Source organism: Hyperoodon ampullatus (assembly GCF_949752795.1).
Source record: "Hyperoodon ampullatus genome assembly, chromosome: 3".
Classification (NCBI taxonomy): Eukaryota; Metazoa; Chordata; class Mammalia; order Artiodactyla; family Ziphiidae; genus Hyperoodon; species Hyperoodon ampullatus.
This window is the reverse complement of record NC_136916.1, coordinates 31,310,452-31,331,885: the sequence shown is the minus strand read 5'-3', so window position 1 is coordinate 31,331,885 and position 21,434 is coordinate 31,310,452. Positions and strand designations below refer to the sequence as shown.

The 21,434-nt window shown below is 43.8% G+C and overlaps 1 protein-coding gene across 1 annotated transcript in view; it reads right to left on the bottom strand.

Annotated features, from left to right (window-relative positions):
- Positions 1-21,434, bottom strand: part of ENTREP2 (endosomal transmembrane epsin interactor 2) — a gene marked incomplete at both ends in the record, with an annotated part of 388,800 nt that overhangs the window by 23,746 nt on the left and 343,620 nt on the right. The window contains one exon of the mRNA XM_079699957.1: positions 5,110-5,217. Coding sequence (XP_079556083.1) covers positions 5,110-5,217 — 108 coding nt within the window. The remainder of the gene's footprint in view (positions 1-5,109; positions 5,218-21,434) is intronic.

Genomic DNA, 21,434 nt, shown 5'->3' with positions numbered 1-21,434 from the left:
TCTGGACCCTGGAGTGATGCCCGCCCCGGTCACCCTGCTGCTCTCTGGTCCTGCCACCCCTGGATGAGCAGGGCTGCCTCCTCAAACAGGTTCAGACCAGTTTAGTTACTACTGTAATTTGCAATGAAATATGAATGCAGATGGGAAAACTTGCTTGTTCCGTGAAAACCGAGTTGAAGGCTTTGGAAAGACTCGATAGCTAAGCAGAAATTTCTGCCAAGGTAGGTCCTGGCCAGGCAGTCATAATAGAGTGAAGAATTGTAAAATATCCAGGGAGTTCTGCATGCAGATGGCTTCACCTGTCTGACTCCAATCAAAAGGAACTAAATCTGGAAATCATAGAGGCTGTGAGTTCCATGAATTTGATGCAGTAAATACAACCTGATACACCAAAGAGACCCATAATCAAAGAGAAGATCATAGCCCAAAACCAAGACTGGGGGACAGATGCTCATTTGCATGTTTAAAGCCAAAATAAAATGTTCATGGTATGTATCATTTTTATGATTGCCTGCTGTAGCTGGCTTTTTAGGTCAAGCAGACACCCCTTATTGGTCCTGATCTGATAGGGTAAGTAGCACCTACGACCCAGAGACCTTTCTGCTGAACCCAGACCTCAAGGAGGGTCACTGTGGGTCAGAGGAGGGCCAGCCTCAGTGGGGAGAACTGGAGAGGGGAAGATACAGGTGAACTTGAGTGATCTGGGGGCTCCCAGGGGGCACTACATCACTCCCTGTCCAGCCAGCACCCATTCTGAGCTCCGTGGGCAAGCCCACAGTAGCGTGTCTGTGACGGCCACGGTACGGTACCCTGCCTGCAGCTTCTGAAGCAGCTCTACTTTACAAGGCGTAGGATGAGTGGAGAACATAGATGGCTATAAAAGATGAAGTTAACAAGTGCGTGGGAAATGGAGATGCAGGTAATAGCAGACCATGTCCCCGAGGCTAGGTGGCTGGCAAGAAAGTAAGTGCGGAGGAAAATAGTTTAATGGAAAACTGAGATTACACTTAGGAAATAAAACTAAAAATATGAGATTATAGACACTTTGGAGGTAAATGCTTTCTCCACTAAACTGTATCAATAAACTGAATTTTATCATCAGATGGTCTTTTGCCACTATTTCCAAACACATTAGAGGAATTCAGCATGATAAATTCTGACAATAGACATAACAATTTGTATCTCACGTAGATATGCATTCATTATATGAATTCTCCCCAAATTCTTAATCATCCCAAAATGCTGATCCACAAAAATAAGAATAAAATTATGGGTTCCTTCCACATGGGCTAAGGCCTTTGCTATGAGTCACAGTCTGCTGATGGGTGCCCCGTGATTCTTCCTGCATAAACTACACCCGTAAGACATTCTCTGACTTTCCAGTTCTCTGTTTTTACAGCAGAGCCAGAACTTAAAGGTACTTGGGAAGCAATGTGTATGCAGAAACCCCTTCGATTTTTTTCAGGTTTTATCCCAACCCCTTCAAGTTGTCTGACCCACTTCTAAACTGACGGCAATATATTTAGTGACCCTCTTTCACTGACTCTTTCCAGAGCACTGTTTGGTTGTAATAGACATAACTCTCTTCTTGCACTCGTATTTCACTGGCTCACGTAGTACTAGAATATGCACTTAGAGTCCACATACCACTGGCCTAAACTGGTCTGGGGATAGATAAAACTGTCCCTTGGAAAGCTGATGACCCAACTGCTGGGAGCAGAAATGGCATATGGGTGAACCGCAGAGGCTGCGGGGAGTGGGGGTGTGCTATGGGCAGCAGGAAGCGCATCTCTCAGGCGGGATGGAGAACCGCAGCTGGCTGGCCAGTCAGGTAGGCACAAGTTGGTCAGAGAGTTATGACTGTATGTACAAGGAGAACCATTTGCAGAGGCAGAGACAGAACCCAAATCAAAAACAAGTAGCAACTCAGATAGAGAAATGGCCAAATAACTGACGTGACTTCCATCTCATGGACCACTGCAGATATTCAAACATCTCTCTTTCTATTGACTCAGCTGGATGGCCATGATTGTTTCAGGTTATAAGATTAAGTCGTAGAGTAACATACGTGGTGTGATCCCATTTTGGCAAAAAAAGAAGGAATAAATGAAGGAAGAAAGGGAAGGAAGGAGAGAGAGATAGAGAAAAGGAGGGAGGGAGGAAAAAAGGAAGATAGACTATTTTCATATGTTTCTATAAGTCCTAAGAAATCAAGAAACAAAGGGAAGATTCACTGCAAATTGTTCTCAGGAGAATGCAGTGGGGGAGGGGAGATGATCAACTTTTTCTTTATATACCTCTATATTTTATTTGTTTCAATGATCCTATGTTACTTCTTTAATTAAAGAGTTTAACAATATGAAGTAAGAAAATTCAAGTCAACTATATCTCAATAAAGCTGGGGGAGAAAAAGACTTGTAAAAAAATTAAGAAGAGCTTCTGAGGCATCCTCAGGGATAACGTAGCTCCCAGCCCCATCCATCAGGGCGTAACCATGACCCCCTTGGGCTGTCCCACCTCTTCTCCAAGGACACAGCACGTGTGGCCAGGCTGGCCCAGCCCCTGACCCACGTGGTAACAGCCAACCTCCATGTGGCCACCATGCTTTTTCAAAGCCCATTGACACGTTATCTAAGTCATCCTCTCAGTGGCCCTATGAGGACAGTAGGATGTAAACAGTCTTACTTAGAGCAGAGGAAACTGGGTCAAATGGGTGGTGATGTGCCCAAGGTCAGGTGCTGGTCCCACGGGCGCCACAGTCATGGGCTCCCCGGTGGCTCTGCAGGTCAGTGGGGTAACCAGCCTTCTGAGGAGACTAGAGCCTGGTCTGTTCCATAGTCCGTGGTCACAAAAGGAGAAGAACACACCAGCAGCAAACTCATCGATTTCTATTTCCAAGCCAGGGGTCTGAAGCAAACTTACTCACCAAGTATAATACTTAGCCATGAAACAGCCAGGGGTTCTAATGGCAGCTGTTGTAATTGCAGCCATACTTTACATCTGGTTGATAAAGTACATCGAGGACCACTGCCTTCACGGTCACAGCTGTGATGCCCCGATAACAAACCGGGACGTATTCCCTCCACGTATTTAAGAATCAAAATAGTTCACATTTGAGTTCTCACCAGATACTTAAACAGGGTCCCTCCTGAGTGAGAAAAATGAGGTTCAGGGAGGTTCGTAGGTAAAAGCCGGGGACCCCGACCCAGATGTAGCTGACCTCAGACCCAGGATGCCAGGCCGCTCACTTTCTACACGGAGGACTGACAATGACCTGCATGTTACATTTCACCACATACGCTATTTTAGCTACGACACACTTTCTTCTTACTCAGTTGGTAATTTGCATTTTATTTCTGAAAACCTAGGGGAAAAAAAGCTTCAGCATTTCCAGCCCTGTGGTTCTGTTAGTTTGGCCAAATTGGTGTGATATTTGCAGATCAAGAGTAAAATCTGCTGAGGTGACCGGAGCCCCACAGTACTTAACCTTCCGTTACACGACACGCTGGAGAGAATCGCCAGCGTGAGGCCTCAGCGAGCAAGGCCTGAAGTTCATCGCTGCTGAAGAACTGCTTAATTAGGTATCTTTCAGAAAACTGCTGCCTCTCAGAAAGGTCGGCCCGGTTGTGACAGCTGTGTGGGTGTACACAGGGAGAAAAAGGCTGCACACGATTAGAGCCAATGAATTTTTAACGCCTGGGTAATGATGCTCTCTGGCCCTGCATCTTGATGAACTGATGTACTGCCACAGGGTGGGTGAGAAACAACAAATCAAACAGGCTCCTATAAGAAAAACTTGCCTTTTTTTTCACGAGGTGCTTAAAACATTGGGGAGGGGAGGCAGGGCAGGTCTTGGAGGGGCCAGGGGGAAAAGGGAGGGCAGGGTTCCTACCCTTAGCATGAACAGCAATGTCTTCCCATCACTTTCCCTTTATTTGCTGACTTTAGTGGTAACGTACTGAGCAGTGGGCTGTGTTCCATTCACACAAATAACAAAGAGCCGTCATTATTTATTGAGCATGTATTAATAAGTGTGTGACCTCTGCTCTTGGCCTCATCACTCCCCTGGGGACCAGCACTTCCTCTTCTCTAAGACCCTGGCCAGAGGTTCTAATGATGGCTGTCCAGTGACCTGTCGCTGGATTTTGAGCTCAAGGTTATTTAGCAAATCTGCAAAGCACAGAGGAGCAGTTTTTCAATTTGAGAAGAACTCATCTTCTAAACAATCTTCCTTTATTTGTTTTTATTTTTATATTTTTTGCAGTACGCAGGCCTCTCACTGTTGTGGCCTCTCCCATTGCGGAGCACAGGCTCCGGACGCACAGGCTCAGCGGTCATGGCTCACGGGCCCAGCCGCTCCGTGGCATGTGGGATCTTCCCGGACCAGGGCACGAACCCGCGTCCCCTGCATCGGCAGACGGACTCTCAAGCACTGCGCCGCTAGGGAAGCACCGAATCTTCCTTTATTAGCCACCAGGGAAGCCCTGAATCTTCCTTTATTAAAAGTGAATTCTGGGGCTTCCCTGGTGGCGCAGTGGTTGAGAGTCCGCCTGCCAATGCAGGGGATGAGGGTTCGTGCCCCGGTCCAGGAGGATCCCACATGCCGCGGAGTGGCTGGGCCCGTGGGCCATGGCCGCTGAGCCTGCGCGTCCGGAGCCTGTGCCCCGCAGCGGGAGAGGCCACAACAGTGGGAGGCCCGCATACCGCAAAAAAAAAAAAAAAGTGAATTCTGAACAGAGCCTTGCTCTGGAGGTGCCAGGCCTAGAGGACATCTCAGGCTACAGGACTGTTGCTAAAATTACTCAGGGGCACAAACCAGGGGCTATCTAGAGGCACGTGATGGTAGCTGGACCCTGTCAACACGGAGCTCCAACAACACCTAAAATAAATACATCAGTGGCAACACATGTGTGAGTTTTGTCTTCCAGAGGGCAGCATGGAGTGACCTCCAAGGATCTCCAAGCCCCACGCGCTGTTGGGGCTTACTGTCCTTGGGGCTTCTGGATGGAAGCCAGCAGTGTCCGTGATACATTGGTCTCAAACTGGCTGGGGAGGAGGGGCTGGAGCCTGCCATTGTGAGTGTGCTGGGGAGGAAGGGAGACCACTCACCATCTGCAGGACGTCAGCGGAGACCATCTGCATGCAGCACATGGCTGTGGCTAGCGCACACACGATGGTGGACAGGACGTTGAGGGCACACACGCTGAAGAGCAGTTCCTGTGGGAAAAGATGCGGGAGGATGTCAGCGTCATCTTGGCAACGCAGATGGCAGGCTCCTCCACATTGCCGTCAAGGTCCAGGATGAGGATGTTCAATTGTGGGTTTCTTTTTTCATCATCAAAACTGGCCTTTTATAGACACATTTGTTTATTCTTGGTTTCTACATGGTTGATCAAATTACTCTTAGATACTAAGTGATGTATTTTACAATTTTGATAATTATTAGGTAGTCACCGTCTAAGAAAATCTTCAAATTGCCAACATTTGAGTAGGTGGGCAATCTTTGTCAATTATAAAGTGTAACTGAAAATTTTGATAAGAATTCCAAGTTTTTTAAACTTCTTTTCTTGAGATAACTGTAGATTCACTTGCAGTTGTAAGAAATCATAGAGAGATCCTGGATACCCTTCCCTCAGTTTCCCCCATGGTAGCATCTTATAAAACTATAGCATGATATCATAACCATGATTGACAATGATACAGTCAAGACAGAGAACATTTCCATCACCACAAGGATCCACCCTCCCCGCCCATGTTGCCCTTTTATAGACACATTCTCTTTCCCTGTTCCCCACTCAATCTCCCTTTCCAGACCCCTGTCAACCACTAGTCTGGACTCCATTTTTATAATTTTGTCATTTCAAGACTGGTATACTACTGGAATCATAAAGCATGTGACTTTTCAGAACTGGCTATTTTCACTCAGCATAATTCCCTCAAGATTCATCCAAGTTGTTGCATGTATCAATAGTTCATCCCTTTTTATTGCTGAGTTCCATGTTTGTTCATTCTCCAGCTGATAAATAACTGGGTTGTTTTCAGTTTGGGGCTATTACAAATAAAGCTCAGGAGCATTTGTGCACAGGTCTGTGTGTGAACATGAGTTTTTATTTCGCTGGCATAAATGTCCAACAGTACAATTGCTGGGTCATATGGTAACTGAATGTTTAGTTTCATAAGAAATTTCCTAATTGTTTTCCAGAGTGGCTGAAACATTTTACATTCCTACCAGCAATGTATGAATGATCCAGTTTCTCTGCCTCCGTGCCGGAATTTGATATCACTATTTTATTTTAGCAATTCTGATAGGTGTGTAATGATATATCATTGTGATTTTAATTTTCATTTCCCTCACAGCTAATGATCTTTTCAAGTGCTCATGTGCCATCTGTTTATCCTCGTTGGTAAAGCTCTGCTCATAACTTTTCCCATTTTCTACCTGGATTGTTTGCCTATTTTTCTTTTTTAACTGAGTTTTGAGAGTTCTCTGTGCATTCTAGATTCTAGTCCATTGTCAGATACGTGGTTTGTAAAATTTTTTTCCCAGTCTGCAACTTATCTTTATCTAGCCCTAGATCGTGGTGATTTTCTCTTTTTTTTTCTAAAAGCTTTTATAGTTTTACGTTTTACATTTAAATCTGTGATTCATTTTGAGTTAATTTTTGAATAAGGTGTGAGGTTTAGATTAAGGTTTATTTTTATGTTTTTTTTTTTTTGTTTGTTTTTTTACGGTACGTGGGCCTCTCACTGTTGTGGCCTCTCCCATTGCGGAGCACAGGCTCCGGACGTGCAGGCTCAGCGGCCATGGCTCACGGGCCCAGCTGCTCCGCAGCATGTGGGATCCTCCCGGACCGGGGCACGAACCCATGTCCCTTGCATCGGCAGGCGGACTCTCAACCACTGCGCCACCAGGGGAGCCCCTATTTTTATGTTTTTAATTTTGATCTCTACATATTCATTGCTAGAATATAGAAATGTGGTTTGTATCAATATTTGTATTTACCTAGTATCCTGTGACCTTGGGATTTTCTTCCATGTTTAATTTCTTCCTTCCCAATTTGTATGCCTTTCATTTCCTTTTCTTGCCTATTAGCACTAGCTAGAATTTCAAGTATCATGAATAAGAATAAGATGAATAAGATGCCGAGATGAGATATCTTTGTCTTATGCTCTCAGAGGGTTCACTCATAGAATTTTAACTATCCAAATACAATTCATTCTTCTTTAGATAATTTACTGTCAAATCCATGCCAGAAATAGAAAAAAAAAAATAATGGCGATTCACAAAAATGACCAAACATTTAGAATAATTATATGTCCTTCAATATACATACTCATACACTACTCATACGATAAATGCAGAAAATACTGTAAATACTCAAAAAATTATTAGGAAAAATGGACCTTTCACCAGAAAGACCATGGTATTAATGAGGTTAGTTTCAATTTTCTAATCAAGGGGTTGACAAATCCTCAAGACGAGGTGGGACATACTCATTGTATTTCCTCGTTAACATGAATTGTACATGCACTGTGAATGTTTCAAATGATGGTCTAGTCTGGGAGCATGCACAGGTCTTACTCATGGGTACTTGAACCCATGTGTTCTAATCAATAGCATCCTTTAAGAAAGTTCCCCAATTTTCTGTAGGCTGCTGTGACTACAGAAGTCTTTGCCCAATCCCCTTCCTCAGAACCTGCTCATTTGTTCTCAAGACTGCCTGTAAAATAGCCAGAAAGGGTGTGATTATGATAATATTACAGAGGTCAAAGTTAACATACCATGCAAATGTGAATACAGAGAACAGAGTCATGTTTTGGAGATTTGTTAGGTAGAACTGAAGCAAGTCTCAGCTTAGGGCTAATTATTCTCCACTCCTGAGGTCAGAGTGTTCTGAGAACTCTGAACAAATGTGGGAAGAGTTGCTACTCCCAAATCTGAGTACTGGACACTGTAACCTCTAATCCTTTTCTCAGACTCAAATAGTTTCTTCATGTGCATCGGCTAATCAGCATTCAACTGAATACTCCAGGGGGACCCTCTGAAGATCCCAGGGTTCTCTCCCCTCCAGGATTCTGTCCTGAGAACTCTCAACCCCAGGCCTCGGTCTCCCTCAGACCCTCAGCTCTGTCACCTCAACTCAGGGAGTCTGGAGGGATCCCCCTGAGTTCCCCGTCCTGCACTGTCCCCTGGAGACCCTCCCCTCATTGGCTGACCATATTTCAAGGATCACTGTCCTTCACTGTCTGATGTTCAATGTCTTCATATTTTGTCAGGTTTTTGTTGCTGTTCTGGTTTCAGGTGGGAGTTTAAATCCAGTCCCTGTAACTCTGTCTTGACCAGAAGCTCTTGGTGGCTCTTAGGCTCATCTAAGTATCCTCTGTAACATTCTTAGGGCCACCTCAAGTGTCCTCTATGAAGTTGCTAAAGACGGAGTAGGATGGGAGCTCAATTGTGGGCAACGGCAGGCACAGATGGGGTTGGGAAGAGGCTCCGGCGTTTGGATTTTATTTTGTAGGCAATGGGATACTTCTGAAGATGTTTGATGTTGGGAAAGAGATAACGCAACCTGTTTTCACAAATGATAAAGAGACCTTTTGCAGAACCTGGGACATAGTTGGTGCTGACTGTTGAAGTGAATGCCCTTCTGAAAGTAACATTAATTTTGAATATAGTCTCATTTGCAACCAAGTAAAACTACTCACAAAAAATAAACACAAATCATAACCTTTTGTTTGAATAAGCGTCATGAGGCAAACACTGCTTTATGTCTCATGGAGCATGTTCATTGGAATCACACACCAAAAAGACTTCTTTTTTTCTTCTTCTAGCTGTTTAAATGCATGGCTTTTTGCTAGATAACTACACACCTGGAATTGTGTCTGTGTGTTTCTTCAGAATTCTCTTTCTGGCTTAAATAATGCCTTTACCTCTGCCCTTTGATGGGCAAGCACTGAAATCCAAGTTCTATAAAATCTCTTGACAAGGTCATTCAAAATGGCAAGCGTGAGGACAAGGTGGGTCTTGCATGGTGGATCCTGAGTTTTGCTGCTGGCCACTCTGCATACTTCCTCAAATACAATTGAGGAAATCATGTCTATAACGAATCAAGTATAAAACAAAAACAAAAGGAGATACTTAGGGAAACCTATGAATGATAAATTCTTTAAAAATTCTCTCCAAGACAAGTAAATTCTGAATATTAACAACACAACAGAGAAAGGTGACAGCCAGGAGAAATTATGCATTAAGAAACATACAAAATTTAGGATTTTGATTCCCCTGTTTGTTGAAAATATTGTTGTCCAGAGGACAAAGGGTCTTATATTCATTACTATTAGCTAATTCCCCAGTTTTTTTTTAAACATGTTTTTGTTTCTTTGAATAAAAAAGAGATTCCAGAGGAGATTGTTATCAGGCAAGGTATAATGAAGGAAGATGAGGAAAGGCTCATAGCGTAAAAAATAAGCGATGAAACCCATGGCTAACAATAACTGTACAACCGCTCCTTCCCTGGCCTTCCACTCCCTCCTGCCCTCTTCCTGCCTCGCCACCAGGGCAGCGCTCTCCCGTTCTCTCTAAGCACCAGCTCCACCTCGTCCAGCTCTGGCCCTGGGGACACTGGCCTGACTCTCTACTTTCCAGCTCCCAGGTTTGGGCAAGTGGCCAGGAAGGTGGCAGAGCAGGAGGGTCCAGGAGAATGCAGGACGCCAGGACGGCTGTAGACCAACTGAGCTCGTCAGCAGGCGCCAACCCTGTTCAGTCTCTCGGCCTCTACATGACCATGAGAGAAGATGGCACTGAAGCCCTCCGCCCCCAAATCTCCCTGATCTTCTTTCTATCACTTCCTGTTCACACCACACAAAAGATCCATGGACTGGAAGCCTCCAGCCCCGCTTTCTTCCTGCTGGGTGTGTGGCTTTGAGAGTCTTCTCATTGCTCTGTGGCCTGTCTCATCTGTGAGGTGTGGACTGGCCCAGATTTGAAACTGAAGTAGGTCAACTCCTAGGGATTGGCAAAGGGAACCCCCCTGGGAGAGCTTCTGCCAGGCGTGTGCAAAGCTGAATGTAAAATTCAATTAGCTCACTACAGGGGGTTCTGGAATGCAGAGGAGGAAGTCACCAGCCTCAGAGAAGGTTGGGTACCATTCATTTTGCTGTCTTCTGTGACTGGTTATCATGTTTGGCTTTATTTCAGTCAGTTCAGAAATGCACCCATAATGTTCATCTCTGGGGACAAACACGACCAAAATGAGTAAGTTATTTATCTATAAACATTATGAAGCATTTTCAGGTATTTAACAGTTGTAATAACTACCTGTATTTATATTAATTACTTTCAGATGTTAACTACATTTTTAAGTGCTTTAAAATGGGTCTTAGAATCTCTTTTCTTAGCAAGTACACCATTGATTATAGTTATTTATAAGTGAAAACTCTACAGTTAAAATTACTCTCTTGGGGGCTTCCCTGGTGGCGCAGTGGTTAAGAATCCACCTGCCAATGCAGGGGACACGGGTTCGAGCCCTGATCCAGGAAGATCCCACATGCCTCGGAGCAACGAAGCCTCTGCGCCACAACTACTGAGTCTGTGCTCTACAGCCCACGATCCACAACTACTGAGCCCGTGTGCCACAACTACTGAAGCCCATGAGCCTAGAGCCCATGCTGCGCAACAAAAGAAGCCACCACAATGAGAAGCCCTCACACCGCAACGAAGAGTAGCCCCCACTTGCCTCAACCAGAGAAAAGCCTGCGCGTAGCAACGGAGACCCAATGCAGCCAAAATAAAATAATAAAATAAATAAATTTATAAAAAAAGTAAAAACAAAGTAACTTTAATAATATATTTTTTAAAAATTACTCTCTTGATAGCCAAAAAAAAGAAAAGAAAATCCTGCTCCTTCATTTTGATGAATGTGGGAATATTTAAGATTCAAGAAAATGTAGTAGACCTTATTTTAAGCATTATTTTGAAAGATAAGACAATATCAACCCTGGAAGAAAAATGTGCAAATGAGGGGCTTGTTCAGATTGCTATTTCCTAAATAAAAGACACCTGCAGGTCTGACTGGCTTACAGGCACTGGCCCTGAGTTTCAGGACGTGCCCTCATCACTAGGTGATGCCCAAGGGTCACATCGCTTGCACGTCAGTGTTGATTTCGTATCATCTTTTTCCATGTATCAGAGGACAGTTTACTCCTTGCATGACAGAATGGAACTGAAGGTAACTTCAGTGATGTTTTACTCAGCTGGCAAGAAAGGGACAAATTCCCCTTTCCCGGGAGTCTGTCAAAACTAGAAACACCTAATACAGGAGCCACAAAACTTCATCACCGCCTTGTAAAGCAAGACCTTCCTTTCACAGACTGGTTCACAGGCAGAACACACACCATGCTGCAGCCCTTCACCTGGCCTGCTGATAAAGGGAATTTATGCCTCATAAAAGTCCTGTTCAAGGAACTAATTGCTCCTCACATATGTAATACATGAATTTGTGGTTCATCAATTTTCTAAGAATTTTTTTAAAAGACAGTGAACATAATTTAATTTTGCTGATTCAGAAGGTAACCGTTTTCTCGCTGGGCTTAAGCTTGTTCCGAGCATGTGTGTCCACTGCCCTGTGGCTAAGCTGTGGTCCTGGGAAGCATGCCTATGTGTCCACTGCAGATGGCAGTGGGAGCCGGGCCATGAAGCCTGCTCCACCGTTATGACCTGCATGACCTTGGGAAGTGGTCTCATTTCACGGTGCCTCAGTGTCCTCATCTGTAAAATGGGAATGATGGTATCTACCTCTCACAGGGTTGTGAAGGTGAAATTAGTTCACAGCTGTGAAGGGCTCAGAGCAATGCTCAGCACACAGCGAGGTTCGATAAACATCACCTATGGTCATGATGTATGGCCAGTCACCTGAGGACCTCATCTGCTCAAAAACACCAGAGAATGAATTCAGCAGAGGACTTTTAGGCCTCGTCCATGAATGCTTAAGGAAAATAGCCCCAGGAATGATTAGATGACCAGAATGCCCTTTTGTGGTCTAAACAAATTTTATATTGTTGTTCCCACCGTTCAATTAATGGGAGAAAAGAATTCTGACGTCCGCCCCCCTTTTCCTATCCTGCTGTTTTTCTGCTTCCTGAAGGTTCTGTCCACCACTACTTGTTTTAACACTCCCTCCCCGCCAGAGGTTAAATGTGAGTGAAAGTGGTTTGATTAAAACCCAGGCAGAGGGCTTCCCTGGTGGCTCAGTGGTTGAGAGTCCGCCTGCCGATGCAGGGGACACGGGTTCGTGTCCCAGTCTGGGAAGATCCCACATGCCGCGAAGCAGCTAGGCCCGTGAGCCATGGCCGCTGAGCCTGTGCGTCCGGAGCCTGTGCTCCGCAACGGGAGAGGCCACAACAGTGAGAGGCCCGTGTACCGCAAAAAAAAAAAAAAACCCAGGCAGATTAAGAATGAAGTCAAAAAGAATGAAGAGACACTCATGGGAATACCCATAGAAGTAATTTAAACGATAGTCTTTCGCCTCTGCTGGACTTGGATACTATTTACAGTAAGAAGTAACATTTCCAATCTGTAGTTAACTGGTAATGGAACATTTCCTCATGCGGTCCAGACTAGACAATTTTCCTTCAATGACCTCTAGGATCTGTTAAAAGAGAGATGGAGGCACAGTGAAGTTTTCAAGAATTCTGAACATACAAATGTTTGAATTGGGCAAGCCACAGGTGGCTTCCACGGTAAGGACAGGTAAGGACAAGGAGCAGAGGTGACTATGACAGATAGTTAGGAGACCTGGTGATTAACAGGTGGCTGTAAAGGAGAAAAAACAGTCATTCTGTGGTCTGAGTAGGGGCCAGCTGTTCCTGAAAAGGGCGGGCTGCAGGGGGTGTGGAATTGCTGGGAGCAGAGGTCAGCGAGAAAGAGCTCACTATGGATCCACTGAATCTGAGAGGGCTGAGGTCCTCTGCATGGAGGCAGCTGCATGGTTCTGGACTGGTATTTTGGGCTTGGGGGTGGCCAGCAAGGAGGTGGGGGGGAACAATTCCAGGGAGGCAGCTGAACTTGCCCAGGGAGGGTGTGCTTGGCCAGAAGAGATGAGGGTCTGGATTAGAACTCAGAACCAGGCCCTAATTCTGGAGGAGGAGGATGAGTCTACAAAGAGGATCAACATGAGGATGACGAGAGAGAAGGGAAACCCAAAGCAGCGGGTGTATAAATGGACAGATGCACCAGTGCGGCAGAGGTTTTCACACACCTGTCCCAACACGTCCAGCAGACAGTCAGTGAGGATAGGGATGAGTCAAACCCCACGCCAAGTCATGTGCCTGAAGCTGTCCTCACAAGATATGAGGGACTTTTACCAAAACTTGATTACAAACAAATGCAAAGCAAGGGTCAACAAACTAACACCAAAGATGCAGGCACATCAGATTACCTGACCACAGTGCAGTTACGTTTGCTATAAACAACAGAAAGACAACCAAGCAAACCCTCCCTACATCTGCAAAATCACAATACACTGAGAAATAACTCAGGGATGGAAAAAGAAATTAAAATGAAGATGAGAGAATCCTTGGAACCAAATAAAACATGACCAGACATCAAAAGTATGCAGTTAGAGAGACTTGTAACACTTCCAGCTTACGTGAGAAAAGAAGATAGATGAAGTTTAGTCACAAAGCACACAACTTGAGAAGCAAGAAAAAGATGGAATTTGAAAACAAGGAATAAATGGAGAAGGGAACAGAAATTAATGAAATTTGAAAAAAAAAGACAGTAGAATCAATAAACCCAGAGCTTGTTCTTTGGGGAAAAAAGCTAATACAGTAGACAAGTCTCTGGCAAGGCTGAATAATAGAAAGAAGGGGAATAAACTAGAAACATCAGAAATTAAAAGAGACATGATTAATTTCTTCATGTCAATGAACTTGAAAATTTAAATAAAATAGACAATTTTTCCAGAAAAATAATATACACTAAAACGATCTCATGAAAAAAGAGAAAGATGATATGAGTAATGATGAAAAATCCTTAATAAAATATAAGCAAAGTAGACTTTAATAATCAGATGAAAACACTGTGACTTTTATCCCAGAAATGCAAGAAAGTTTCCACATTAGAAATCCATAAATATAATTCACTATATGAACAGAACAAAGTTGTGTATGTGGGTGTATATAGATATACATGTGTATTTATATATTATATAAATATATATATTAAAGAGCCTTAAATTTAGCAAATGCAGCATTTATTGAGATATGCATACATGTGTTTGTACATACATATGTGTATTTATTGAGATAGGCATGTATGTGTTTGTACATACACATATGTGTATTTATATATGTATATACATGCATATACACCTATCTCAATAGATGCTGCATTTGCTAAAATTTAAGACTCTTTAATGGTAAACTCTAAGCAAAATGGTAATAAAGTGGGATTTCTGTAATCTGGCAAATACTATTTAGTCCCAGAAAATTTCAACAAACATTATTCCTAATTATTGAATATGTTTCCTTTAAAATCAGGAAGGAATAAAATAAAATAAAACAGGTAAGCGACAAGGACCTACTGTAGAGCACAATATAGCTCAACATCTTGTAATAACTGATAAGGGAAAAGAATATCACTTTTCTGTACACTTGAAACTAGCACAACATTGTAAATTAACTATACCTCAATAAAAATAAAATAAAATAAAATAAATAAAATCAGGAAGGAGACATGGATGGCTCAAGCACCATTCAACATTGTGCTGGAGTCCTAGCCAGGTCGGGAAGACAGGAAAAGTGAAGAGAAATCAATAATCACTGTAAAAATTGGAAAGGAAGGGCCTCCCTGGTGGCGCAGTGGTTGAGAGTCCGCCTGCCGATGCAGGGGATGCGGGTTCGTGCCCCGGTCGGGGAGGATCCCATATGCCGCGGAGCGGCTGGGCCCATGAGCCATGGCCGCTGGGCCTGCGCGTCCGGAGCCTGTGCTCCGCAACGGGAGAGGCCACAACAGTGAGACGCCCGCATACCGCAAAAAAAAAAAAAAAAAAAAAAAAAAAATTGGAAAGGAAGAAGCAGACGGCTGTTATTCCCAGACAATGTAACCCACTAAATAGAAAATCCCAAACAATCTACAGGCAAACTGTCAAAGTAAATGGAGGTATCAGTAACTGGACGCAGGATCAATGAACAAAAGTAAATGGGTTTCTCCATATAAACATTATAAAGTAAGAAAATGTACTTGACATATATACACTAATATGTATAAAATAGATAACTAATAAGAACCTGCTGTATAAAAAAATAATAAAATAAAAATTTAAAAAAACAACAAAAAAGAAGAAAATGTACTTAAAAAACTCTACTTTTCCCATAGCAACAAAACTATATGACACCTAGGAATGTATCTAACAAAAGATGATCAAGTCTGTATACCAAAAATTATAACAGTTTTCTTGAAAAATGCAATAGAATGCTAAATAAATAGAAAGATACACCAAAAATTATCATTCTCAGCAAACTAACCTAAAAATGCAATGCAGTTACAATGAATGGCTCTGTGTGTGTGGGTGGGGGGAAGGGAGATGGGAAGGGGAGAGGGTCCACAAAGGACCAAGAATAGCCAAGACAATTTTGAAGAAGAACAAAGTGGAGGCTTATCCTACCAAAAACAAGACTAACAAAGAAACAGTATTTAATATAACATGCTATTGACCATGAGTCAAGCCATACACCAAAGCAAAAGAAAAGAGACCCCAGAAATAGACGCTTTCAGACATATGGCCGTACAACTAAATGAACACAGACCTGTGCTGTAATAACTGAAGTTTATCTATCTGTGAAAAACAAAACAAAATTAGATCCGTATCTCATACCACATGCACAATTAAGCCTCAGGTAGATTAATGAACTACATGTGAAAAGCAAAGTTTTAAAACTTATGGGGAAAAATCCAGGATATTTGTATAACCTCAGGATGGGAAAATATTTCTTTTTTTTTAAAGGTTCTTGGGGATCCCCAGGGGATCACATTTAAAAAAATATATTTATTTATTTGGCTACGCTGCGTCATAGTTGCGGCACGCGGGATCTTCGCTGAGTCATGCAGGATCTTTAGTTGTGGCATGCGGGATCTAGTTCCCCAACCAGGAATGGAACCCAGGACCCCTGCATTGGGAGTGTGGAGTCTTAAACACTAGACCACCAGGGAAGTCCTGGAAAATATTTCTTAAACGCAACACAGAAAGGGCACATCAGACAGGAAATGAATTTGCACTAAAACTGAAAACTTCTCTCTGACAAATGACATCCCAAACAAAACTAAATGACAAGTCACAGAGCGCATGAGATTTTTATGACAAAGGTCATCGTTCAGAATCAAGAACAAAGAACCCAACAGGAAAACAGACAAAATAGGCAATTCACTGATGAGAAACATAAATAGCCAAGATATTGACAATATATGACAAGTCGAGAATAATCTATGTCAAGGAGTCTTGGCAAGGATGTGGCCGGAGCAAGGGCACCTCTTCCACTGGCAGTGAGAATGTGAGTCTGCATTACCCCTTCGTAGAGAAATGGGAAATGTTTTGCAAAAGGGCAGATGCACTTTCCTTTCATCCTGGCAAGTATGCCCGCTGAGAAGACCAAGCACAAGAGCCCATGCTGAGGAGGGCGTGACTGTTCATTCTAGTACTGTTGCAACAGTAAAAAATCGGAAACAACTTATATCCATTAACATGAGACAGATAAGCAAGTTGTGGAATATTCAGATACTGCAAAACTACACAGACTCTCAAAAGACAGAATTCAAGCTACATACATATCCCTGTGGATCAACATCAAATAGCATGACGGTGGGTGAAAACAGAAAACTGCTTATGGTACCGATTATGTTAAATTTTATGTAAAATTTTAGTGAACTATGCAAGCATGCAGGGGAAAGGCAAAATCAACCTCAGGATAGTGGCTGTCCCTGGACACCCTCTAATTTCAGACACAGAGAGGGAGCCATGGCTGGGGTCTCAGTGGGGTCTGTAAAAATATATAAAATTGCAATAATATGGTTCTTGTTTTTTAAAAAGATAGAAGCAAACATTGTAAACATGATGAGACTGGACAAATATGGGTGGCATTTGCTACATTACTCTCAGACTTTCCAGGCTGTTGACCTGGCTCCTCTTGCAGGGTGGATACGCCAGGAGGTGAATGGTGCCAGGCCTGCCGAAGGCATCGCTGTTTGCACAGAAACGACCCTGAGCCCGTGTCCTCCTACGCGGCTCCCATTGGTGGTGGAGAAAGCACCAGATCGGGCATTCAAGACGGGAATCTGGGTCCACCACCAGTTACGAGACTGCAGCTCTGACACTGCATGTCCTGGAGTCATGTTCTCGCCTCTAAAGTGTCAATGATAAAGTCTGCCTCGCAGACTCACTGGGGCTGGGGTCATGGTGGGGAAAAGAGCGTGATGGATCTAAAAGGACCTGCACTTGGGGACCTAGAGATGATCCTTCTAAGTGAAGTAAGCCAGACAGAGGAAGACAAATATCATACGATATCACTTACATGTGGAATCTAAAAATATGATACAAATGAACTTATTTACAAAACAGAAACAGACGCACAGACACAGAAAACAAATTTATGGTCACCAAAGGGGAAAGGTGAGGGGAGGGATAGATTAGGAGTCTGGGATTAGCATATACACACGACTGTATATAAAATAGATAAACAACAAGGACCTACTGCATAGCACAGGGAGCTATACTCAGTATCTTGTAATAACCTATAAGGGAAAAGAATCTGAAAAGGAATACAGATATATGTTTACATACTGAATCACTGCATTGTACACCTGAAACTTACACAACATTGTAAATCAACTGTACTTTGATTAAAAAATAAAAATATAAATTAAAAAAAAAAGAAAAAAAAAGGCTGTGCAAAGCGGGTCACAAAGGATGGCTCCCAGAAAAGCCAAACTGGGGCCAAATGTAAAAGAACACTTAGGTATCACTCCTCTGCTAAGTCGTTTATCTCATAATAATTCTGCTCCTTCAGCCGAAGGCTCTGTCGTGTGGTCCCTCTCATCTTGGGCATCTCCGTGAAGGCCTGGGGATATTAAGCCACTCCAAACGATTTTGCTCAGCTCTGCTATGATTATCTTATGCCTTCCTCAAGTTTCCATAACCAGTGCTTATTGATTTTTGAATCAAGTCAAATCCCTAAACGGATCTTTGAATTCCTGCACTGGCCCATCTCCATCTTTCTGGTCTTTGCTTTTAACCCTTTTTTTACCTGTCACTCATCTGTCACAAAGACGGTTAACAGCCTGAGGTATAACTGACGTATGACAAAATGCACATATTTTAAGCACAGAATTTGATGAGTTTTGATACACGTATACACCTGTGTAGCCATCACCACAATCAAGCGAGTGAATCTATCCACGGCCCCCAGTTGCCTCTGGCTCCTTTGTTACAAGTAGTTCTGTGCTCTCACTTTCCCTTCTGCCAGTTTTATGCATTCTTTCAAATGGCCTCATCATTCAATTATTCCTGAAGAATTTCCCATCCCACGTATTTTCCTCCTAATACCCTCCTCCTCCCAGCATCCCTGTGCTGACTTAGAGCCCGGAAAATAACTACATGCTTTAGAAATAACCTCCAGTCTCCAGGAGTGGGCTCTGTGCTGTCTCTCCAGTCTGTGTATGGAAATCAACAGCCTGCTATCTGCCTCCCCCTACCAAAGAGGCAATGAGACTCCTCCTGAAGGCCCTGGCTTTGTTTGGGGACTGGAGTGAAAATCAGGTCTATTATTACTCGTCCTGGGACCATCCCAGACCAAACAGTGTGTTGCTGGCCCTCATCATAACCCTCCTCTCAGACCCTGACATCGAGACTGCGCTAGCCTCGTGGAGATCCTGCAGCCGAGGGGGGAGGGCCGTGGACCACCTCCTTGTGGGTCCTTATCTGAGTGTGCCAAAGACTGCGGGTCCTCGTGTGAGGGGGGTCCGCCCGTGTGGCCCAGCACCAGGCCCTGCAGGCCCCCCAGGAAGCTGCCTTTCACTGGCTACATCACAGCACGTCCCCTGGTGATGGCTTTAGGGTGTCCACTTGGGCAGGGTCCAGGGCAGCAGTCTGGGAGGAAGCTGTGTTTGCACAGCATGTTGCCTTAGACCTTAAAAATGTCCGCTGTCCATTTCAAATAATGAGAGGGTTCCTACCTATGCGACGACAGGGGTCTGTAGCATCCCTTTCCCAAATGGAATCTCCTTGGCACCATAATCGATCCCACAGATGCCCCACCCGCCACCTTGACCCCCCAGTCCCCAGGGCACACTCTCAAGGTAGAGGATGGCTGCCAGTGACTTCCTTGAAGGCCGCATGCAGCTCACTCGGAAGCTGGGCCCCTCTTTCTTTACTCTGGTCTTACATGCAACATATATGGCAGAAGTTACAGAGGGTTCCAGAAAGGACTGGTTGGTACTCTTCCTTGACGTCCAACGTGATACAGGCTTTTCCCTACTGTGACTTGACTGGATTAAGGGAGGCCCACATAGCTGGTAAAACATCACTTTTGGGTGCATCTGTGAGGGTGTCCTGGAAGGGACCAGCAGTTCAATCAGTAGACGGAGTAAAGGACACATCAGTGTGGGTGGGCATCACCCAATCTGCTGAGGGTCCTCGTAGAGCAAACACGCAGAGGAAGGGAAAATTTGTTCTCTCTGCTTGAGCTGGAAAGTCCTTCTCCTCCTGTCCTTGGACATTGTCACTGCTGGTTCCTGAGCTTTCAGACTTGGAACAGGACTTACATCCTATGTCCTCCCCCTTCTCAGGACTTGGACTGAGTTATATAACCCGCTATCTTGGTTCTCCAGCTCATGGACAGCAGATCCTGGGGCTTCTGGGCCGCCATAACCACATGAGCCAACTCCCATAATAAATCTCTCTCTCTCTCTGTACATATACACATTTTCTTTTTTGCAGGAGATAGTTTATTAACACATGCCATGCACATCGCATGGGACAAGCCTAAACCAGAAGTAACTAAAGATGGTGGCTCAGAATCCCAGCTTCTGTAGCATCTTCAGCAAAGGACAATGAAGTCATAGAGAAATGATAGGACAAAGGAGGGCAGTTTTAAGCTTCCAAAGTTGGCAAACTGTGTTGGGAAATATACGGAAGGAAAGTGATGGAGTAAGTTTTTTTTAAAAGAGGGATCTATTTCATGCAAGTTCTTTAGAGAAAGATACACTGAAAAGTCGAAAAACAATGACTTTTTGCTGGATACATTATTATGATGGCTTTTTACTAGGTGAAATGCTGAGAGGAAAACTGACTAATTTAATGGGAATTTATAGAAATATGTCATCCAACTGGTTATGCTGTCTTAGGCAAGATACTCAGCCTCCAAGACTCATTTCCCTAACAGTAAAATGAATGGTGAATTTCTTGCTAAATATTCCACAAACCAATTTTTATCTTTGGAGCACAAAGATTTTATGAAAATGGGTGATGTTACCGTCTGAGATCACCAATCATACCCTCCGTGCTTTTCCACTGGAATCTAGAATAGATTGTGTTTTCCCATTGGAATCTGGAATAGGAGATGTATAGAGATATTTTCTGTTGGTTCTTTTTCCCTGGAAAACCCAGACTAAGACAGCTTTTTTAGAGGTCTTCAGACATTTCAGTTAGAATCAGAGGTGTGTATATGGCCAAGCACTGTGTCATGTCACCACTGTACCCAGAGTTGTGTGTGTGTTTGGTATCATTCAGCAAGAGAATCCAAATGTGTTTTCCTATCTTCCCACTTCCTCGGTTTCTTAGATGTCACCAATTCTTTTCTTATAGCTAACCCACCCCATCACCTCTGCATACATAACATTTTATTCATCACTCCACTCAGCAAAATAATGACTCTCCCTTAGGATGGATCAGAGGATTGAAAAATGCTTTTATAATTTAACATTTTAATTTCCTGTCACAGTGGAAATAGTGCACTACCCTGTAATTGTCTGTTTCCCTTGTGACTTTCCTCCGCCAGACCTGGAGGGCAGACTCTGCATCTTTTATCTCTGGACACCCAATGTCCAACCCAGGCACACAAGAGGTGCTCAAAACAGTGACTGAATGAATTAATTAAAAACCCTCACTGAGGGACTTCACTGGTGGCAGCAGTGGTTAAGAATCCGCCTGCCAATGCAGGGGACATGGGTTCAAGCCCTGATCCAGGAAGATCCCACATGCCTCGGAGCAACTAAGCCCATGCGCCACAATTACTGAGCCTGCACTCTAGAGCCCGTGAGCTACAACTATTGAGCCCATGTGCCACAACTACTGAGCCCACACGCCACAACTACTGAAATCTGCATGCCTAGAGCCTGTGCTCCACAGCAAGAGAAGCCACTGCAACGAGAAGCCCGTGCACCA